This window comes from Cyprinus carpio, chromosome A6, assembly GCF_018340385.1.
Source record: "Cyprinus carpio isolate SPL01 chromosome A6, ASM1834038v1, whole genome shotgun sequence".
In the NCBI taxonomy this organism is placed as follows: Eukaryota; Metazoa; Chordata; class Actinopteri; order Cypriniformes; family Cyprinidae; genus Cyprinus; species Cyprinus carpio.
The window spans coordinates 19600151-19620730 of record NC_056577.1 but is presented as its reverse complement, the minus strand read 5'-3'; the positions used below and the strand labels follow the sequence as shown (position 1 = coordinate 19620730).

The following is a 20580-nucleotide window of genomic DNA, read 5'->3' as shown; positions in this document are numbered from 1 at the left end:
GACATCATTCTGCCTAACATCTCTTTTTAGAAGTCATATGGATAAGATATAAAACAAAGGTAACTGATAAGACGCTTTATTTTTGGATAAAAAAAACAACAATCTCTCTTAAAATACCTATTAATCACTTACCCCCATGTCGTTCCAAACACGTAAAAGCTTCGTTCATATTCGGAACACAATTTAAGATATTTTGGATGAAAGCCGGGAGGCTTGTGACTGTCCCATAGGCTGCCAAGTAAAATACACTGTCAAGGTCCAGAAAAGTATAAAAAGCATCGTCAGAATAGTCCATCTGCCATCAGTGGTTCAAAGCGACAATAATATTTTTTGTAGACGAAGAAAACAACAATAACGACTTTATTCAACAATTCCTCTCCTCTGTGTCTCTCCAAATCAGCATAGCGCCATTTTGGCAAATCTGAGCAGTGCACAGGCGGCGTACGCTCTTCTGTGTAACAAACATATATTATGTAATCCTATTATAGTATTTTTCTCAAATAAAGAAATTGTTAAAACATAAAAAGGAAGTAATATTCACACTTTCGTAAATAAAGACCAGCTAATACTTATTTTAAATTACATTCTCAGTGCTGTCAAAATAAAAGTCCTGCATAATTTATCAGCCAATGCTGATAATTAAAAATGTCAAATATATAGGCCCACCACTAGCTTTGGACTAGTTTCCACTGACTTTAGAGCAGAACGACAACTGACTATGTCAGGTTTTTCTCCCACCTCCTATGAAAAAAAATAAAAATTTATGGCAAAATACTTAAAGTTTCAGTTAAAGAGGAGGAAGCACACTGGTCACATAGAACAAAATCTTTTGGTGAAAGATGCCTTACATTATAAAACATTATGAACTGGCTTCAGGAGGGAAATTATGACAAGAAGCTATCAATTATTGCCCCTTTAAGTAATCAGAATTCAACACCTGAAAAGAAGAAAGGCTAACTGACTGTATCTTTTTATGTCTGAAATCAGGGGCACTTGAAAACGTCTAAGGTTACGTATGTAACCCTGGTTCCTCGAAGGAACGAGACGCTGCGTCGGTGACGCTTTGGGGAAACGCCCTCAGCGTGAACCGCTCTGAATCACGTGTGTAATCAGTCCAATGGATGGGCGAGACGTCATAGGCAGGTGACGTCAGAGACCAGGAAGCTTAAAAGCAGGTGCGGCAAAGCCGGCATTAGCCTCAAGTGGATGAAGCAAGCGCTGGCAGAGATGCCGGAAGTGTGGCACTGCGACGCAGCGTCTCGTTCCTTCGAGGAACCAGGGTTACATACGTAACCTTAGACGTTCCTCTTCAGGAACTCAAGCTGCGTCGGTGACACTTTGGGGAACGAGAATGCCCACGCCGCCAGACTTACAAATCTCTGCCTAGTGTGGGAAACTGCACAGCTAAAGCAAGAGAAGGAGTCAGGACCCAGACGTCCAATGGCCAAACTTCAGAGGAGTGAGTCTTGACCCCCAAGAGAGGGGAGATCAGAGGACTCGAGGCTTCAGGATAGCATCCTGATCCACCGCTTAGCATAAGCTTCTTCTGGCCGGAGGCCTTAGCCTCAGCGCACCGCAGAGGAAACGTGTAACCAGAGGGGGTCTGCCCACTGACTGGCCACCCAGAGGGGCGCGGTAGGCCGCAATGGCCGCCACGTAGACCTTCAGGGTGGAGTGGATCAACCCTACAGAGAGAAGGTCCTGCAGGAACTCCAGCACTGTACCAACCGGGCAGTTAACTGGGTCGAGCTGGCGGTCTCCGCACCAAGAAGTGAAAGCTTCCACTTCAAGACATACAGTTTCCTCATTGAGGGAGCTCTGGATTGGAGAACAGTCTCAACAACCTCGGTTGAGAGACCTGAAGCTAAGAGTTGTGCCTCCTCAGAGACCACACCTCCAGCCTCTAAGCTCCATGCGGGGGCGCACCCTCCGCCTGCGAGAGGAGATCTCTCCTGACGGGAACCTCCCATGGAGTGCCGTCAAAAAGAGAAATCAGGCCATACCCGGCCCGGCCAGAACGGGGCTACTAACAGCAGCCGGACTCCGTCCCAGCGCACTCTCTCCAGAACTCCCGGGAGCAGAGCAATCAGGGGAAAAACGTACAGATGAAGCCTCGGCCACATCTGTACCATGACGTCCAGCCCCAGTGGAGCTGGATGAGTCAGAGGAAGCCAGAGGGGACAGTGCAATGTCTCTCGAGTTGCAAACAGATCCACCCGAGTCTGGCCAGCCTCTCCAACTGTGCTTCATCACCTCAGTGTGAAGCCGTCATTCCCCGGGCCTCAGCCCCTGCCTCGACAGGATGTCTGTTCCCAAGTTAGATGCCCAGGAATGTGGACTGCTCTCAGCAAGAGGAGTTCGTCCTGGGACCACACAAGGATCTGGTACACTAGTTTGTACAAACGGTGTGAGCGCAGACCTCCTTGGTGGTTGATGTAAGAGACCACCGCTGTGTTGTCGGTGCGCACCAACACATGGTGATCTCTCAGGTCCAGGAGCTCGAAGCGCGGCCAGCATCTCCAGGCAGTTTATATGCCATGTCAGATGGCGACCACTCCACAGACCGCGGGCAGGGTGGCCACTCATGACCGCATCCCAGCCGGTGAGGGACGTGTCCGTCGCTAGCATTATGTGGCGACAAGGAGCTCCCAGCACCGGGCCCTGAGACAAGAACCAAGGCTTTCTCCACATGTCCAAGGCACGTAGGCACCGCCGCGTGACCTTTAGCATGCGAAGTGGGTCTTGAGCCACCTCTGTAGGGATCTCATGTACAGCAGGCCAATAGTATTCACGTTGGACGCAGCTGCCATCAGACCCAGCAATCTCCGAGACTGCTTGACAGAGAGTGACCGGCCTTCTCTCACTCTCACGACTGAAGTGAGGATCGACTCGATCCGAGCAGGTGACATACGTGCCTGCATCGTGGTCCAATCCCACACCACGCCCAGATAAGTGGTTCTCTGTAATGGAGAATGCACACTTTTCTTGGCGTTAAGTCTTAACCCCAGCTCTTTCATGTGAGCGAGAACGACATCTCGATGCCGAACCGCCAACCGCTCTGATCGAGCTAATATCAACCAATCTTCGATGTGGTTGAGTTGTGAAAGCGTGGGGTGAGAGTGCAAGGCCAGAGGACGAACCGTATTGGTAGGCTTTTGCCCCCAAAAGCAAACCTCAGGAACTTCCAATGAAGAAGGATGGAGAAGTGCATCTTATGATAGATTGTGACACACCAGTCCTCGGACTTGGTCTGTGCAAGCGTGCTAAACTTCAGTCCCCTGACTGAGCGGTTCAAAAAAAAAAAAAAAAAAAAAACAGATCTAAAATAGGACGCAACACCTCATTCTTCCTCGGAACAGTGAAGTACCGGCTGTAGGACCCGGACTCTGCAACGGGAGGAGGGACCACCTCAATGGCCTCCGTCCTCGGAGAGTGTCTACTTCTGTTCCATTACCAGAGCCTGCTCGGGGCCCACCAAGGTGGAAAGGTCCCCATTGAATTGAGGCGGAAGAGAACCGAACTGGATTCTGTGGCCTCTCACTACAGTGTGCAGGACCCACTGAGACACATTTGGCAGTAGTTTTCACGCTGCCAAATAGTCTACTAAGGGAATCAGCCTCTCGAGACTGATCTCTGGTGTCATCAGAGCAGTTAGCTCGGTGCCCTGAAGCGGCGGACCGGCAGGGGACGACCGCACTAGCTGCTCTAGGGACCTCCGTAGAGATCGCGAGCCTCTTAGCACCGCTATGTTTCCGGGCGTTAACTGAGAGAAGCGCTCGCCGGAGACCGCTGCGCCCTGGAACACCGGCAGGGTTGGCAGATCGATCTCCTGAGGGCCCTGAGGAGAGACGGGCACCGTGTAATGCGGTGTACACCGCTTTTCCCCAGAGGGAGCTGGCCCTCAAAAAGTCCTAAGCCTTATGCGTCAGGACGTTATGACGAAGGCTCTCCAGCGAAAATGAAGGTCCGCAGAACCGCTTTCCACTAGAAGCCTTCAGCCTGAGAGCGCCACTCTGACTCTAGCATCAGCGGAGTACAAGAAGTGACACCCCCGGCACGAGGGGCTGGAACACAGTAGGGGTTGGGACTGCTCCGCCTAGCAGCCCCTGACCGCCTCAACCTCCTCAGAGGAAGAGAGGTAAACACGTGTTTTCACTCGAGAAATTACAACCCAGGAGCCCCTGTACATCTAACTGTCATAGTCAGATAAATATTTAAATTTATTCCTCAGAATTAAATGTAGTCAATAACCAGACGAGTAAACACGGTCTGGAAAGATACACATCAAACGAAACCAAGAAATATACACGTTGCCTCGGCAGCGCGCTCCTGGTTTTTTTTTTGCACTCAGTCACACAAACAACATCAATCTCCTCAGAGAAAGATGAATGCTGCAGCGAGCTCCGCATCAGAGGGGGAAGAAACCGCAGCGTGGGCTTCCAAACCTCGAGAACGAGCTCTAGATCTAGTGAACACGGGTGGAGATAGGACGAGCCGTCTCCAACCCGTTCGCCAGATCATGTGCGATTCCCGTGATCTCAGTCGCCACCGTGCCGCAGCAGCAGCGGGACCGCAACCCCGAGATCGCACGCACGGACACACTCCTCGGAGCGTGCCCGGCGAGAGCAGCGAGAAAGCATGCAGCAGCGAGCTCTGTCTCAGAGGGGGAAGTAACCGCAGGGTGGGATTCAGAAGCTAGATATGTATCTCTAGATCTAGGGTACACGGGTGGAGATAGGACGAGCCGTCTCCAACCCGTTCACCAGATCATGTGCGATCCCCACGATCTCAGTCGCCTCCGTGCCTCAGCAGCAGCGGAACCGCAACCGCGAGATCGCATGCACGGACACACTCCTCGGAGCTTGCCCGGCGAGAGCGGAGCGCTTAACAGAGAGAAAAGCACAATCAGCCCCCCGAGAGCCGACTGTGCGAGCTCCACTCCTCATTAAAGCTGCTCATTATAATATCAGCATAATATGCTTGTGCAACTGCCGAGCTCATCGACGCCTTCCACATCAATCTCCTTAGAGAAAGACAGGACGAGCGTCGCGCCCTTTCACCGGGGAGAAAGTACCGCAAACGCGGGCTTCCGAAACCCCGAAGGCGGGCGCCGGATCCGGTGGTTAAGGAAGAAGATAGGGACTTGACAGTCTACATTCCTTCCAGCGGATCCGAAAGCGAAACCCGCGAGCGCAACCACCGCTCCACCTCGGCGAAAGCGGGGCTGGCACTGCGAGAAACACCAGTGAAGGCTCCCTCCTCAAAGAGAGCCTTCTGAGAGTGAAGCAAAATGCTCGCATCGCAGCCGTCAACTCCCTCGAGAGCTGATTCTGCGCGCTTCACTCTCAAGCAGACAACACACAAAGTGCGTGTGTCCCTACCCTTTTTCTTTGCGGGCAGGGAAAACACACAGCCTGAACGCTGCCTGCTCTCGCCCAAGCCTTCTCTTGGTTGAAGTCTTTGACAAATGGAGCTTATCAGTGGACAAACAACACTAAATAAGACTCACAAACAGATAGTAACTGACACACACAGAGCGCTTGCTGAAGACAGGAGGCTAATGCCGGCTTCGCCGCACCTGCTTTTAAGCTTCCTGGTCTCTGACGTCACCCGCCTATGACGTCTCGCCCATCCATTGGACTGATTACACACGTGATTCAGAGCGGTTCACGCTGAGGGCGTTTCCCCAAAGCGTCACCGACGCAGCTCGAGTTCCTGAAGAGGAACATATTTTAAGTTTAGTCACATCCACCAGTCACATTAAACTGACAGTGCGCTGCTCTCTGCAAACCATGCTTATTCTGTTCTTCAAAGAGAGGCTCTCAAAAAGGGCAAACCACTCAGTAAAAAGCAAACCAATAAAAGGGGGAAGAGTAAAATACATACTAAAAACACTTACACTGAACACCGAATGACATTCTTGTTAAAACAATATGCATGTGCAAGACCAAGCACTGAATTTTAAATGTCAAGATTTATCTAGAAAGGAACTCTCGCCTCAATTAAGATGTTTTTTTTTTTAATTAAATCACAAATTCAACTCATGACTCCCAAGGTAGCTAAATAAGTACTGGAGATGGTTACTGGTTATTTGCCCATATGAGAACATGGGAAAGTCTGGAAGTTCCAAGCATGCAAGGCTTTAGAAGAGACCCCTGGGCCTTGTCTTCATTTACAGCAGCACAGATGCTGTGCTTTTGCCACTACAGACAAATATAATGCACTCCAAGTAGAAAAAGCATCTTTAGCACCACAGATTATATAACCATAAATTTAGCATATTTCAAGTGCATGCCTGTAAGTGTTCAGACACTGCAAGTGCTCCGCATTCAGCAAACACCCTCTTTATGTGCAAACCTGCGATAATAACTGGTGAATTCTAGAGGACTCTTTGATGCAGGTGTGTGCTTAAAGACAGTTAAATAAATTCTGGTAAAGGATAAAATCAGTAGACTATGATCTCAGTATGCTAATTTTTTCAGTACTTCCAGATGGCTGGGACTTGAAAACACTTCAGCATTCTGTTATGGTGATGAGTGATCATAATCGGCATTGAATGATAAACAGCTTTACATTTTAAACACCTTTTACAAATTTCCCCAACTTAAGTGTACTCTGATCACATTAAGGTAAGAACAACTTGGAATGAATCTAATCATCACAATTCTAGTGACACACATTTGTGCCCGACTGAAATGGGAGCCCTCATCCTTAAATATTGTTTATATAAATAAGTTGACAGAAAGAAATGTTGTCCTATATAGGGCAGCACACAGAAACACAATAAATAATGTCTGTATCAACAGGTAACTGAAGATGATTCCCATCATGAACTCACATTAGCCTTGATTAATGCCTGCATCTTTAAGGATTCACTTTTTAATTATTCTAATTTCTATTCCAAAGTTTCAGGCAGCTCCTGCTGATTTCATGCTCTCAGATGTGCAGCCAACAAATACGGTCTAATTTTTTTCCCAGTTCCTCCTTGCGGACACTCAAGAAGAGTTTTGATCCTCTCTCAAACCACACACTGTAAAACTCAACTCGTTTCAATTGAGTAAACTGGTTGCCTCAATTCAATTGAGTTTAGAAACCAATAGTTATGAGTACTGTGAAAATGCATCATAAATCACAAAAAAAAATTCCTAAAATGCAATTAAACTCCACTCTGTTTTTATAACTGAAACTAAACTCTAACATCTTAAATTTTATAACACTGACTCTTCACTACTAGATAGCAGAAGCACAATGCTAAAGCACAAATGTGCTAATATAACAAGAGACTGCATCAGCAAGTACCAATACTACTCAAAAAAAAGTAATATAGAGGTAGTCTTAACCAAAGGCTCTACGCACAATGGTATTCACCCAAAAATCATAACATAACAGACATAAGAAATCCCTTTAAATCCAAACAACACTAACATATCTCCCCTTATATTAATCTTGTGCAAAAACGCATAAAATAACATTTAATTTAAACATTTACAATCCCATGTAATCTCAAGCAAAGCATACTGGGAGCTAGAAATCTGCTGTTATGTATTCCATTTGAGTTCTTCTTAATATAATCAGTTATTGAGTTCACATAACTATTAAGTGCAAAGAACTTTCAGTAATATTTGCGTAAAATGAACTCATTTAATTTAATAAACTTGACTGTTAGGTTTGACAGTGGGCCATTTTTCTTAATCTGAAAGAGGCTGACAGTCCTAACACAAGTGATTGACAGCAAAGATCTGCAAATATGCATGTTAAAGATGTGATGGACAACCAGTTGTTGACTGCTCCTTTGTTCACAGCATGTATCAACCTCTTTCGATTCAATTCCTTTATGAGTCCTGAAATCTTAAGGGAGTCAGTTGCTTATAAAATGCGGTTGTGTAACTCTTTCCTATACGGACGCCTCCTAAATATTTAAGCTCAAATACCACTTTCTAAATAACAGACTAATCGGTGCACACTGCACAGAGTGATAACCTTTTGCGGCATTATTTCTTATCAAAGTAATCATACTGGCTTAGTAATTAAGTGGTTTAATACTATTAAGTAAAAAAAAAAAAAATCATAATGCTCTGTATATTAAACATACTCTGGACATACAGCACGAAGAACACTGCAAACACATATATGGATGTCTTACCTTTGTGCTAACGATACATAAACAGTCCATTCTTCAGAGTGCGACCTCTCAGCATCTCATTCCAGCTGCTCTAATCCTGTCGCTAAAATATGCGAATGCATGCATGAAAGCATTGCTCACGCGAAAGGAACTTACTCTCAGTTCAGCAAACAACGTCCGCATCCACATACTCAAAGAAGTCAAGTCTGCATCACCTCATGTTTCCTTTCCGCGGCAGTGTGTCAGGGATGCTGAGGAGGAGGACGCCTGCACTCATATTGACGCGCGTTCAGAGTTGATAGGAGCACCACAGGGAGACCGACCAGCATAATGTGCTCCCCTCACCTCTGAACGCACGCACTCCAGCAGCACGTCACTGTGTGGGTTAAAACGCCTCTGCCCTGCAGTTTCAACATCAACCATTGGACTTTACGTTTTGCAACAAAAAAAAATGCTAAATGTTTGCAATGCTCCAACTTCGTAGACAGTGTCCTTAAAATTCCACTCACAAATCACAATGACGGTGATAAGCAAACAAGACGTAAAAGCTGAACTGAGTCATGTTAATAATCAAGTAAGCAGGTTTGTTTTTGATCATGTTATGCTAAGATATAATGTATAAGTGATTTTTTTTCATAAATTAAACATATGAACCGTTAAATGGTTCTGTAATATTATCAAGGAAGCTATAGTAAAATCCTAAAATGTTAGAAATAAAAAATACAATGTATTAACCATGTTATATTATTACATTAAACTCAGAAATATTTTTCTAGGCATGTTATGCCCAATTCCTGTTTCTTACGTGCGTTCAAAATCACAGTGGAGAAACAGAAGTTTGAAATAAATAATAAAACACCACAAAGCTACATCCTCTATGTCAGTGGAGACATTCAAACACTCATCTGATTCATTTGAGACTTCATAGAAATGAGAGTTTTATGCATTGTTAAAACACTTTCTATTCACAGCATGGCACATCACTTCCAATCCCAACAGAAGGAAAATCTGCCCACTCTCTAGAATGTGAACAACAATTTAAATGAAAAATGCATGACCACCCCTTAACAGATTTAAATTAATATTATTAAATAAGGCAACTCTTAAAGTTCTGCATTTAGTGTCACAGAACTCCAGCGTACTATTTTGGAGTAACACATTTAAATCACTCAAATGTTTAACACTTCAAACGCTCAGCATTATGAACTTTAATTACATCCTCAATTATCTTTCAAGCACAAGTTTAACAACTACTGGATGTCCTGAAGTAGGTTCACCAGAGTCAACTTCTGAAACTGACATTATGACATGACAAAAGAGTGTCTCTGAATGATCTTACAGTATATAGAACCTCTGTACAAATATCGACACTGACTACAATTCAGGTTCTTTAGTTAAGCAATATATCATTCAAAATCATACTGTTTATCCAAATATCATTACAGCTCAATAGACAAAAAGTTAATGCTATGTAACTTACATTTTAAACAGTTACCTTGTCTATTTTTGATCTGCCAATGAAAATAGTTCCTACATACACGAAGGAGTAGTAACCATTGCATGTCTTTAAGCTACAGTTTCGTTTTAGAATGAATCACTGCATGAAAAATAACTGCTTCCGCAAGAATAAAGACTGCACCAACAATTGTCATAAACACCAGCAATTAGTCCAAAACCAATAATGACATTCAAGATCCACATACTGCATTCTGCTTACCTCTTCGCTTTGGGCATTGCTGCTGGGCACAGTTTCTGTTGGTCCAATGGTACTGGGAAGGCCAGTGAGATTCCATTCATTAACTGGAGGAAAAGGTTCTCTGGTTTGAAGGCTTGACGGCTCTATGGGCTTATTGTCATTATCCTGGAGGCTCACTTCATAAAATTCCTGGATATCTGAAAGAATTATGAGGTTGCATAGTGAAATACCTGTGATTAAAAAGCCACCAACAGAACTATAATCCCTAAAATATCAAAATCAAAGATACGTCAAATCAATTTTTATGAAAATGCAGATTTTACATTATTTGCGCTATGATGCCTTACTAGAACAAATTAACCGGAATTTGTTGTAGCCTGACACTTCTCTTAAGTAACAATGATAAAATAACTGATAAAATAAGTACTAGTGCAGCCAGAGTTAGATTACAGATAAGCAAAGCCCAAATTGAATTCAGACAGCTTCAGTCTTACTCTTACGCTATCGATCACTACAAAGAGTGAGTGTACTAAGAGTGTGCAGCATACTTGTTTTGTGTGTGTGTGTGTGTGTGTGTGTGTGTGTGTGTGTGTGTGTGTGTGTGTGTGTTTGTGCATATGTGTATGGATCTAATAATTTATTCAAAAATACATTAAACACATACAAATGATGACTTGAATATATGTGCTCCATTTTCAATTACAGTTCAGTTGTATATTGTTCATTAGTCATCAAGTCGGGTATTGTATTGTCCTTACAATACAATACACTTTTTACAAGTTGCTTTGGATAAATGCATCATGGATAAACAGTTATAGACTACTGCTACTAAATTTTACACCAAAAATAATGGCTGCACCAGTAAGGATTGAACTTTCTTCAATACAGCATTACAAAATTTTATTGAAAAAGCAAATTGCATTAATCTTTAGATTTTCTAAAAGTATTGCATGCCATGTCTACCCACACATAGCTGCAAACATGTATGTAACATACTGAGGACTTCTGTGTGGTGGAGTGAGATTCTGATTAAGTCATGTTTAAAAATAATAACATTCTTTTAACTTTTCAGAGATACCGGAGAGTTTTCAGTCTATAACAGTCAGATGGACAAATAATAACACCATGAAACCTGAATATTCTTTATGGTTGTAAACAGCACTTCCCTGGATTCATGCAGAGTCCAGGCCAAACTAAACAATGGGAGTGTATTGTACGGTATAACAATGTATGGTTTATTATGATACATATTGATTTTTTTACAAGCGTTTTATTTGTATTTTGAATTTATCACTGCATTGCATTGTGTTTTAGTTGACGGAAATGTCTGTAATATTAATAGATAATGTCCTGGCAGAAAATTACCAGTACATTTTCCATTTTTAACAGTACTGTAAACAGTTAACTGTTCACAAATTGATTACAAAATCTATTTTTCAAAAATATCACACAACAACCTTTTTTGAAAGTCCCCACTAAAGTCAGTGCAAAGAGCTGCCAGTATAAAACAAATATACAAAAACATTCCAAGTTCTTTTCATAGCCATTTCTGGATATGTTCTGCTAGCCTTTCTTAACAGTAAAAAAACTTATCACCACCAATTTCCTTTTCCATTTTATCTTATTTTCATAAAGTCCCAAAGAGCCTGCTTAAAAGGGAAACTCAAAGGATATTCCCAAATTAACAAAAATTGACTTGAAATTACTGCACACAAAACACTATTTGGTAGAGGGGAGCCAAGCCGAGGGAAAAATAGGTCAAATAGATGAAATATTTTACAACTAAGCATAAAAATAAAAACGAACAGAACTTTCCAATCCTAAAACTTTTTTTATTTTAAGTGTCTTTTAAGGAGAAAAAAAAATATTTAAATTGCAATGTGCAAACACCTTTATTTGCAGTAGAATAAGGGGGGAAACACTGCTGCGACACATCATTGAAAATGTCAAACATGTCAAATGATGAAGTCAAACCTGTTCCACGATCTTAGCACAACAAGACAAGTGTTAAGAAACTTCCTTGCGGAAAACATGTTTGCTCTAGCAGACACTCACCTATAAGAGCCTGGAAGAGTGTACTCTGAAATATATTTATGACTCTCTCAATTGATTGTCTGAGATGAGGGTCTCCAGTCTGACTGAGTTTAGTTCGGTATTCCTCCAGAAGCTGCAGTGCCCTCTGAGCATCTGAAAAACACATTATAAAAACCCTGCTGAGAAACACTGGCAAAACACAACAAAGTAAAAAATATAGATTTTAAAATATATTCATTATACATTTTGTCCCATTACTTATATATTAAAACACAGCATTTTAAATATGCACATTTTAAAGCAACCTTACCTTTCTTTCTTACTGGCATGATCAAGACTCAAAGATTCAAAGTGCCACAACTGTTAAAGGGCGACTGCTATAAACCATTGGAATGAATGACTGATCACTTTCACTTTCAGTCGCGTCACTTCGATTTCGTAGTGATCAACAATCACCGGTGATCGCTGACCGGGTCAGACTGACATGTGAAAGCTCGATATCAACAATCCTCCAATCCAATAAAACTGTTAGCGACCACTTCACTCATAACCCTGTCAGATGCGGCAGGACCCCCGTGGACACTTTCATACAACTCTCAACTGTGACAAACTTTCTGCACAATGAATGAATGGAGTAAATCGGCAAAGTGCATTACAAAGATTTGGAAAAACTGCTTCCGAACTGTTGCAATGGAAGTGGTAGAACAGGCAGAAGTACTAATAATCCCTGCTGAAGTGCAGATAAAGTTCACTCGCAGACGGTTCCCGTTCATACATCCCTCCCGTTCCCTCCTGACTGAAGTCTTGGATCCGCTCACGTCCGTAATCGAAACTTCTTCAGCACACCACTTCCTCTTTCTTCTAGTGTGCCCGAAATTCCCAAACTTTCCTGCAAAATGGCGACCTTGATATGCAAACAGATCACATGATCCAGTGATCTACTGCCTTCCCTCTGCGCTCAAAGGAGTCAGCGCTCAGGTTTCTTCACTCAGCTGCTGCGAGAAAGCAGCCGGTAAAAGAGTTCTTTATTAAGTTTATCCTCACTTTAAGTAATGAAATCTGTAGAAATTATATAAGAACCACAGAACACTAATCTTGTTCAAAGTATATGAGCTTACTGTGCTAGTACAGCAGAATATGTTTGTTGTTTAAATTTCTTTTAAACCAACAAAGCAATTTTTATCTATATGGTGCATAGGCCTATGTCTTTATTTGTCTGTCCGTACCATCTCATGACATCTGATTAAGACTCATAATCCATCAGCCTGCTTCTGCTGATGAAATGGCTGCGACTGAGGTTCATAGTCTCTTGAATGGCCAGCTGGAATTATTAAAATCCTGCTTTACTTACTGATTGTCATCGGTACTATCACCCAGAAGTATAAAAATGAAAGACGACTTTGTCATTTTATTACACGTTCCATTTTTATGATTTGAGCGCAGTTCCAAGAGTGCTGATATCTTGTGGACATTTTACAGCTTTTTAATTTCTTGTTTTTCATTTCTTTTCTTTTTCTTTTTTTTTCAGATTGAGGCAACTTATCATACTATTTTGCATTGTGGCATCCAATCAAAGGCATACTGTTACCAGCAAAGACAAAGTCTGGCTAAGACTGGCTTTTGTTAGTTGTTTTGATGTTTGAAATGGCTTTTGTCATTTGACTCTTGTGAAGGGTGGATGTCGAGTCACGGGGTGCTGTCACATTGCCACAGCTTGGGTGGGGTGAAGTCTGCCACACACAAAATAAACAGTGGTGTCTTTTTTTAAACGCCCATTCGAGTCAGAAGTTATTTTCCAGAGCATTTCAGGCACAAATAAACTATGCTATGAATGACTGTACGAGCAGAAAATATTCACAGATTTACAATGATCCATTGATGAAAAATGTGTACAAATTGAATACTATGTCTGAGGAGTATTTCCACAGTTGTGACAGATACTTTTGCCGCCCACACAATTCGACAAGCCTTGACTTGTTATAGTGACTTATTATGCCTATAATGAATGTATTCTTATGCAAATTCTACTGTACTGTTTCTTGGAACCTGATTCCCTTAGCATTACTTAAATGACCCATGACTGTATAACAGCCAAACATCTTGATGCAATAACATCATTAATTTGATGTTAATGAAATCCCAGTTCACCTCTAATATGCATGTAGAGTTTCCTTTCAATTTCTTAATGATTCATGGGAAGTTACTTCTTGATTTTCAGCTGATTCCTTTCTAAGCTCTCATCCTTTGCTAACTATGTATAATTACAGTTGCACACACCCTCTGCTTTCTTTGGAGGCATGTTAATAAAGAGCTTTGACATGGAATGCATGGCTGTAACCGGACCTGAGCACTTGTAAGCCTTCGTATTGAAGCAGGGGTCTTTACATCACATGGATTGTCTAATAATAAAGAACATTTTAAAACACTATTGGAATATACATCAAGGGTATGTGTAAGATTCATACATACATAGATCCAAAACATGAATTTCAGACCACAGACCACCCACAGTCTGTTCACTGATCTCCAGACACATATTGCAAACAAAAAATGGCAAGAGTTGGCTGATACCGCAAGATTTAATCTGATTGGCTGGTGCTACACAACTTCTGGGATTAGTTCAACAGGGTTGGTGCAATAAGCGCTTTTGAGGAATAAATAATTTCTGGATTTGGTATTCTGACACTGAGTTTCACTAAGTAAACTACTTAGTTGCAAGTAAAGTGTATATTCAAGAACAGATATTTTATTTTGTTTTTGAGTAAGTCTGTGAAACAATCTGGATTTATTACTTTTAGATAGACAGAATTGCTGAATCCAAATGACAAAATCTGCTCTTATTTTATTATGTGGGGCGGGTTTCTGTACAGCTGGACCAACACTGCCATTCAATAGTTGTCTATAACCAGTCTATAATTAGTAGCTGCTAACTTAAGAATGCCTTTTAACATACATTTTCTATGTAAATAGCACATCAACAAGGGGAGTGTGTGACAAAGTTAACCATAACAGTGCTATATAGCACTAGATCTTGGATTTGAAGGCTAATACAATTTATAGTCCCCTCATATAAGCCATATTTATGTTCTACTGTAAATATGTTTATTGACAGAAACTGGGAGTATTAATGTTTTAATGTTTGTATGTTTCAAGAATGATATGTTCTTTAATAAAACAATAGTTGTGGTGGAAAAGAAAAAGTGTAAAAGAAAAGAAAACAAATATTCAGTTAATGCCATAATTGTGTTTTTTTTTTTAAAAGCATTTTAAGTTAGATTATTTTAATAAAACTTAATTTAAATAATTTTAAGCTTTCCTGCAGTCTCCTCAGAACTTTGCTTTTTGGGCCCAGACCTCTGATTGAGAACCACTGTTATAAAGTAAACAGCAATTATCATATGTGATTGTCTCATTGAACTGTATAGGCAGACTAAAATGATTCTTGGCACCCTGGAAGAAATTAATCACACAACACTAATGATCCCAGTCAAAGAACGCTAAGAGATTATTGTCATCTCATTTCTCATCTCACCTTGCACTGGCAAACTGTTAACAGCTACAATAGTGTCATATCTGACACTCAGTTTCCATTAGAGGCACGATTTTCTGCTTTCTGAATACAATGTGATTTCTACAAACCATCACCCTGATGATTATTATCAGATACATTTTTATACAGGCTTCATATTATGATAAATGCATGATTTGTTTCATTAGATTAATAGTTTATATTGTATCAATTAATGGACTTTCGCCTTCATGGTGTTTGTTTAATGCCATTTTTAGATGTTTTTTTGAAAATGCATGAATTTATCACTAGGCTTATTATATCAAACAATAATATGACTAGTAACACTGCCTTTTTCCATTTAGTGCTATCCGTTGTGCTTTCTCCTGTTCATATACTGAATGAAATGCTGACAGAATGGCAGTAAAGAATGACCATTTCCATTGTACTTATTAGAGCTATTGAGGTTTGTATTACTTATTGTGGTATGTCTGAAGATGGCAAGGTTTGAATGCTATAAGACTCAGGTATAACAATAATAATCAAGTAATATGCATAAAAATTGTGTTTCATTTTCTTAAGCAGCAGTATTGCATCACTCGGAGCAGATCTCATTAGTGAGAAAGCAGAGATCCAGCAGTTAAGCTGCAGATCAGCAGCACTGACAAACTGTCTCATAAAAGCACATATCATGTCTGCACCTGGTTTTCATTATTAGAAATGAATGAATAACACTGAACAAAAGTCATTTGGTTATATTGATAATGTGGATTCGTAAAAGGTAGAACAATGTTTCAAACTGTGAAAGCATAGTGTAGCATTCCATGAAAACGAAGCTCAGGTGGACACTTTCATTAGATAATAAAAGCTGGTAAGATGTAAATCAAGTTATAATACACAGTATTACACAATCTGTTTTGGATATATTTATAAAAGTGTATTCTATTTCTATAAATACTCCATATTGTGATAGGTTTGATCATTTGTTGTGCAAGGGTCTCATGTGTTTCTTATTTATTTATAAAATCTAATAACTATATATAATTATAATTTAATTACCCAGTCAAACAAGTTCACGTGGATGCATTAAGATAATACAATAAATGAAGTCAGTATCCATTCATCCATTCGCTTGTTTGCTTGGCTGGAGGAGCCTGGGAGAAAATGTTGAGTTGTTAATTAATGTGTGTATACTGACATCTTGTGGATACATCGATACTGTTCTTTGCCTGTTCTTTATGGTAGGCCTACAGTAGGCTACATGTGATAGTGAAAACCCTCCCCTAGCGGTCAACTGTAGGAACTGCTAGAATTGTACTCGGTCTACATTACATATGATGCTTTAATGCAGGGATCCTCAAATCTGGCCCACGAGATCCACTTTCCTGCAGAGTTTAGCTCTAACCCTAATCAAACACACATGAGCATGCTAATCAATGTCTTCAGGATCATTAGAAAATCTCAGGTAGGATCAGAGTTGGAGCTAAACTCTGCAGTGTACTGGATTTGAAGAACCCTGCTTTAATGTTATGTCATGCCATGTAAGGAACATGAAGCAACGTTATTGTCTGCTGGTGTGTATCAGTTGGTCAGAAGTCAATCATTATGAATTATAAACCTCAAGTTGTTACAAAGTTGTATGAATGTCTTTCTTCTGTTGAATGCAAAATAAGATATTTTGAAGAATGTGGGTAATTAAACAGTTGAGGGTCACCACTGACTCCAAACAGTATGAGAAAAATACTATGAAAGCAACAGATATATCGGACCAACAAATGTTTGACTAAAAACATTCTTAAAAGTATCTTTTGTGTTCAGCAGAAGAAAAGAAAAAATTAAATAAAGAAATTGTTCTGGAACAACTATCCTGTTAAATATATTTTTAAAAAAAGTATGTTTAAAAGCAAAAAAAAAAATAAAAACATTTTTTTTAAAGAATTGGGTAAATTCCAAATTTATTTAGTTATAAATTTTATATCTTATATGAAATTCCTGCATTCCACTCCAGTTGATGGATTAAATGCTGATTGGATTTAGTAAATAATTAAAGACCCTTAAAGGCATAGTCCAGTTGCAGGAAGCCAATGGCTACCAGCAACTGTTTGGTTACCAACATTGTTCAGAATATTTTCTTGTGGGTTAATAAGAAGAAATAAGAGGTTTGGAGCAGCCTGAGGGTGTGGAAATGATGCCAGAATTTATTTATTTATTTATTTATTTATGTATTTTTGTGACTGCAGGTGTTGACCATCACCTAGAAACTCAGTGTGATCAGTGTAGCAACAATTAACGTCCACTAGATGGAGATAATAGCCTTTAATTGTAAGAAGCACAACAATAAAGTGATGCCTTAGAATTTATTTGTTTAAATTATTGCTGAAAACCCATTGATTTACAGGTGTATTCTGAAATGATTTATTGTTTATTATTTTAAATCACACACTGGTGGTGGTTGAGGAGATTCCCCCCTTCTATGTAAAGTGCTTTGAGTGCCCAGAAAAGCGCTATATAAATGTAAAGAATTATTAAATATTATCATTATTATTATTATTATTATTATTATTATTATGTTAGTGTCCAAAAAAAGTTGTTTCCCTCTGTGACAAGTAGTACTTACGACACAAAGTTACAATGTGTGTCTTATATGTACTAAATGTTCAGTAAATATTGTTCCTCAGAAATAACAGGAAAACAATCCCACCCTGAAAAAAAACAAAACAAAAAAAAACTTAGGAATAAAAGTGACATTTAATCAAAGTCTCACCTGCATAATTTAAATGTTATCTGTCATCACAGACAAGGTCATATTTTCAGCTCATATCATAGTTATATATCATGTGATTTCATAACATTTTTTTTTTTTACTTTTATTGAAAATGTTGGCATATATAAATATGTAATATATAACATAAATATTCTATTAATGCATGTATGATTTTTGGCATAAAAATTAAAATAAAGAGTAAGCAAGGGATTTTAAAACTCAAAATAAGATTTATATAACTATACTACCTACACTATTAGTCAAACAGAATTACACCCTCCCTAGTACATCTGTATGGCATATGTGCCTTAATGACAATTAATTCTTAAAGTGCAATCTGAATCACTGAATCTCCATCTTTAATTAAGGCTTTACTGTGATTCCTAAATAAAGTTCTCACACATTTGCCATTGTTATAAATTGCTATATAAAAACTCACATTTATATTGGTTCTCATTGATGATGACATAAATATAAAACAGGTTTTTGAAAACACCACAAGGTGGCATGAGAGACTTTAAAGCAGTTTCCACCCACAGCCTCTGATGTGATTCTTGCTCTGTTTATCCAGAAGCAGCCAGATCACTAACTGGACTGAGAAATTCACACAAAGAGAAAGACACAGAGCTGACACACTCACTCTCACTATTGTTCTTCCATGGATTCCTGAAACAGAGAGGTGAAAATGACTGACCAATACAAATTTGCACCATGCCAATATTATGAAATCCCAGGATGCCTACGCTTGGCCTTGGGATGATGCAATGCATGAATGGAATAAGGAGGCAACAAAGATTTAGAGCAGCATTTCTGTCCAACATGGATTCTACTGGACTAGAGACTCTTGGATTTTTACATCACCAATCAACAGAGGGACTTTCTAATGTCTTGTTGAGAAGATATGTGAGTGATGTCAATGTTGCATTTAAATGATTAAATATCGTAATGTAATCAATACGATAAACAAATTGTATGTTACATTAAAAGCCTACAGTGTAGCAAGGTTTTTAGAATTAAAGTAATACATTTAAATGCTTAATTATGCTATAATTATACTTTAATTATACTATAGCCCACTGACAGACATATTTACAGGATGTGAAGAGTAGAACAGTGATAAAATCTTTCTAACAAGATTCCCAGGGGTGAAACATCTAATGAAAAGCCGATTTAAAGCCTTGTTAGCACAAAGATTTGCATTTTTAAAGCTGTAGTGCTGTTGATCCTTACTGTCACAAAACTGCATGGGGACTCAAAGGCTGAGGTTCCAAGTGCAGCAGTTTATTAAAAGGTAAACCACAATCGTAGCTAAAACAGGCACAGGTTAAACACAATGACAGAGTTTAGGACAAATCTAACAGAGTAATCCAGAGAAACATACAGTATATCGACAACCAAAACAAGACCAGAACCAGGATAAAAGTCTAGAATTGACACATGCAAGACTTTGCAATGAGTGACAAAATGAACCAGGCTTATATGTGGTGAGCAGGCAGAGTTAAGCAGACACAGGTGCTAACAATGAGTGCTGATGAGTCTGGGCAAAGGATTATGGGAAATGAAGTCCAAGACTGAGTGACAGAGGTAAAGGATGGAGTGCCCACTGGTGGTTATCAAGGGCACTCCAGCTGGTGATCGTAACACTTACAGGTGTTCTCTCTTTAATCATACTTTTATTATGTAATCATACTAAATGATTTTTTTAAGTGATGCTTTCTAGAATGCTATTAATGATTCAAGCAAATGATTCTGTGCTACCTGTCACAGGCCGTTGATATCTGCTTGTGGACACATATTGCATGTGCAAATGGTGTAATTCTTTTAGACAGTCTGAACTCTATTGATCTCTGTACTTTATTGAACACAGTCAACAGTGACTTGCATGCAAACTCAATGTGCTCCAAATGTGTGCTCACACAAAAACCGTGGGTAACACATCTGCTATTCTTGGTTTAGATAGCCTACTGTCTGATAGTTACACCTTCACCTAATAATAAACAACACTGACAAATCATGCACAAGACTGCCATTTATTAAGACATTATGCAAGACAAATGTACATTCAGAATCATTAGCCAGTAAAATCATGAAGACATGATGAACCTTCGGTGGTTCGCATAAGAAACCATGCATGTCCTGTCTTTTTTTTTAATTAAAATCCAATTAGTTTTATCATTCTTAGAGTGACACCCTTATGCCCTAACCTCATTAAAGTTCATGAAAATTGAACCAACAGAAACTTAACCACATATAATGCAGCATTTACTTTTGGCCCAATTCCCTCAGACTTGCTTTTTCGCCCTTCGTAGTAACACCTCTAGCTATACACAGTTCAAGCATAATAATTAGTTGAGCATGTGCTGAGTTGAATGAATGAGATCATTTGTTTAAACAGTTTCATTTAGTCTATTTGTTCTCTTCTTTTCTTTTCAAAGATGCCGTCAACAAGCATTTTT

At 39.8% G+C, this 20580-nt stretch overlaps 1 protein-coding gene across 1 annotated transcript in view; it reads right to left on the bottom strand.

Annotated features, from left to right (window-relative positions):
- LOC109084421 (disks large homolog 1-like) overlaps positions 1-12709 on the bottom strand; it is a 113455-nt gene extending 100746 nt beyond the window's left edge. The window contains exons 1-3 of the mRNA XM_042758308.1: positions 12163-12709; positions 11874-12005; positions 9840-10015 (exon numbers count right to left, since the gene is read on the bottom strand). Of these exons, the coding sequence (XP_042614242.1) occupies positions 9840-10015; positions 11874-12005; positions 12163-12181 (327 nt within the window). The 5' untranslated portion in view covers positions 12182-12709. The remainder of the gene's footprint in view (positions 1-9839; positions 10016-11873; positions 12006-12162) is intronic.
- Positions 12710-20580: the final 7871 nt, after the last annotated feature.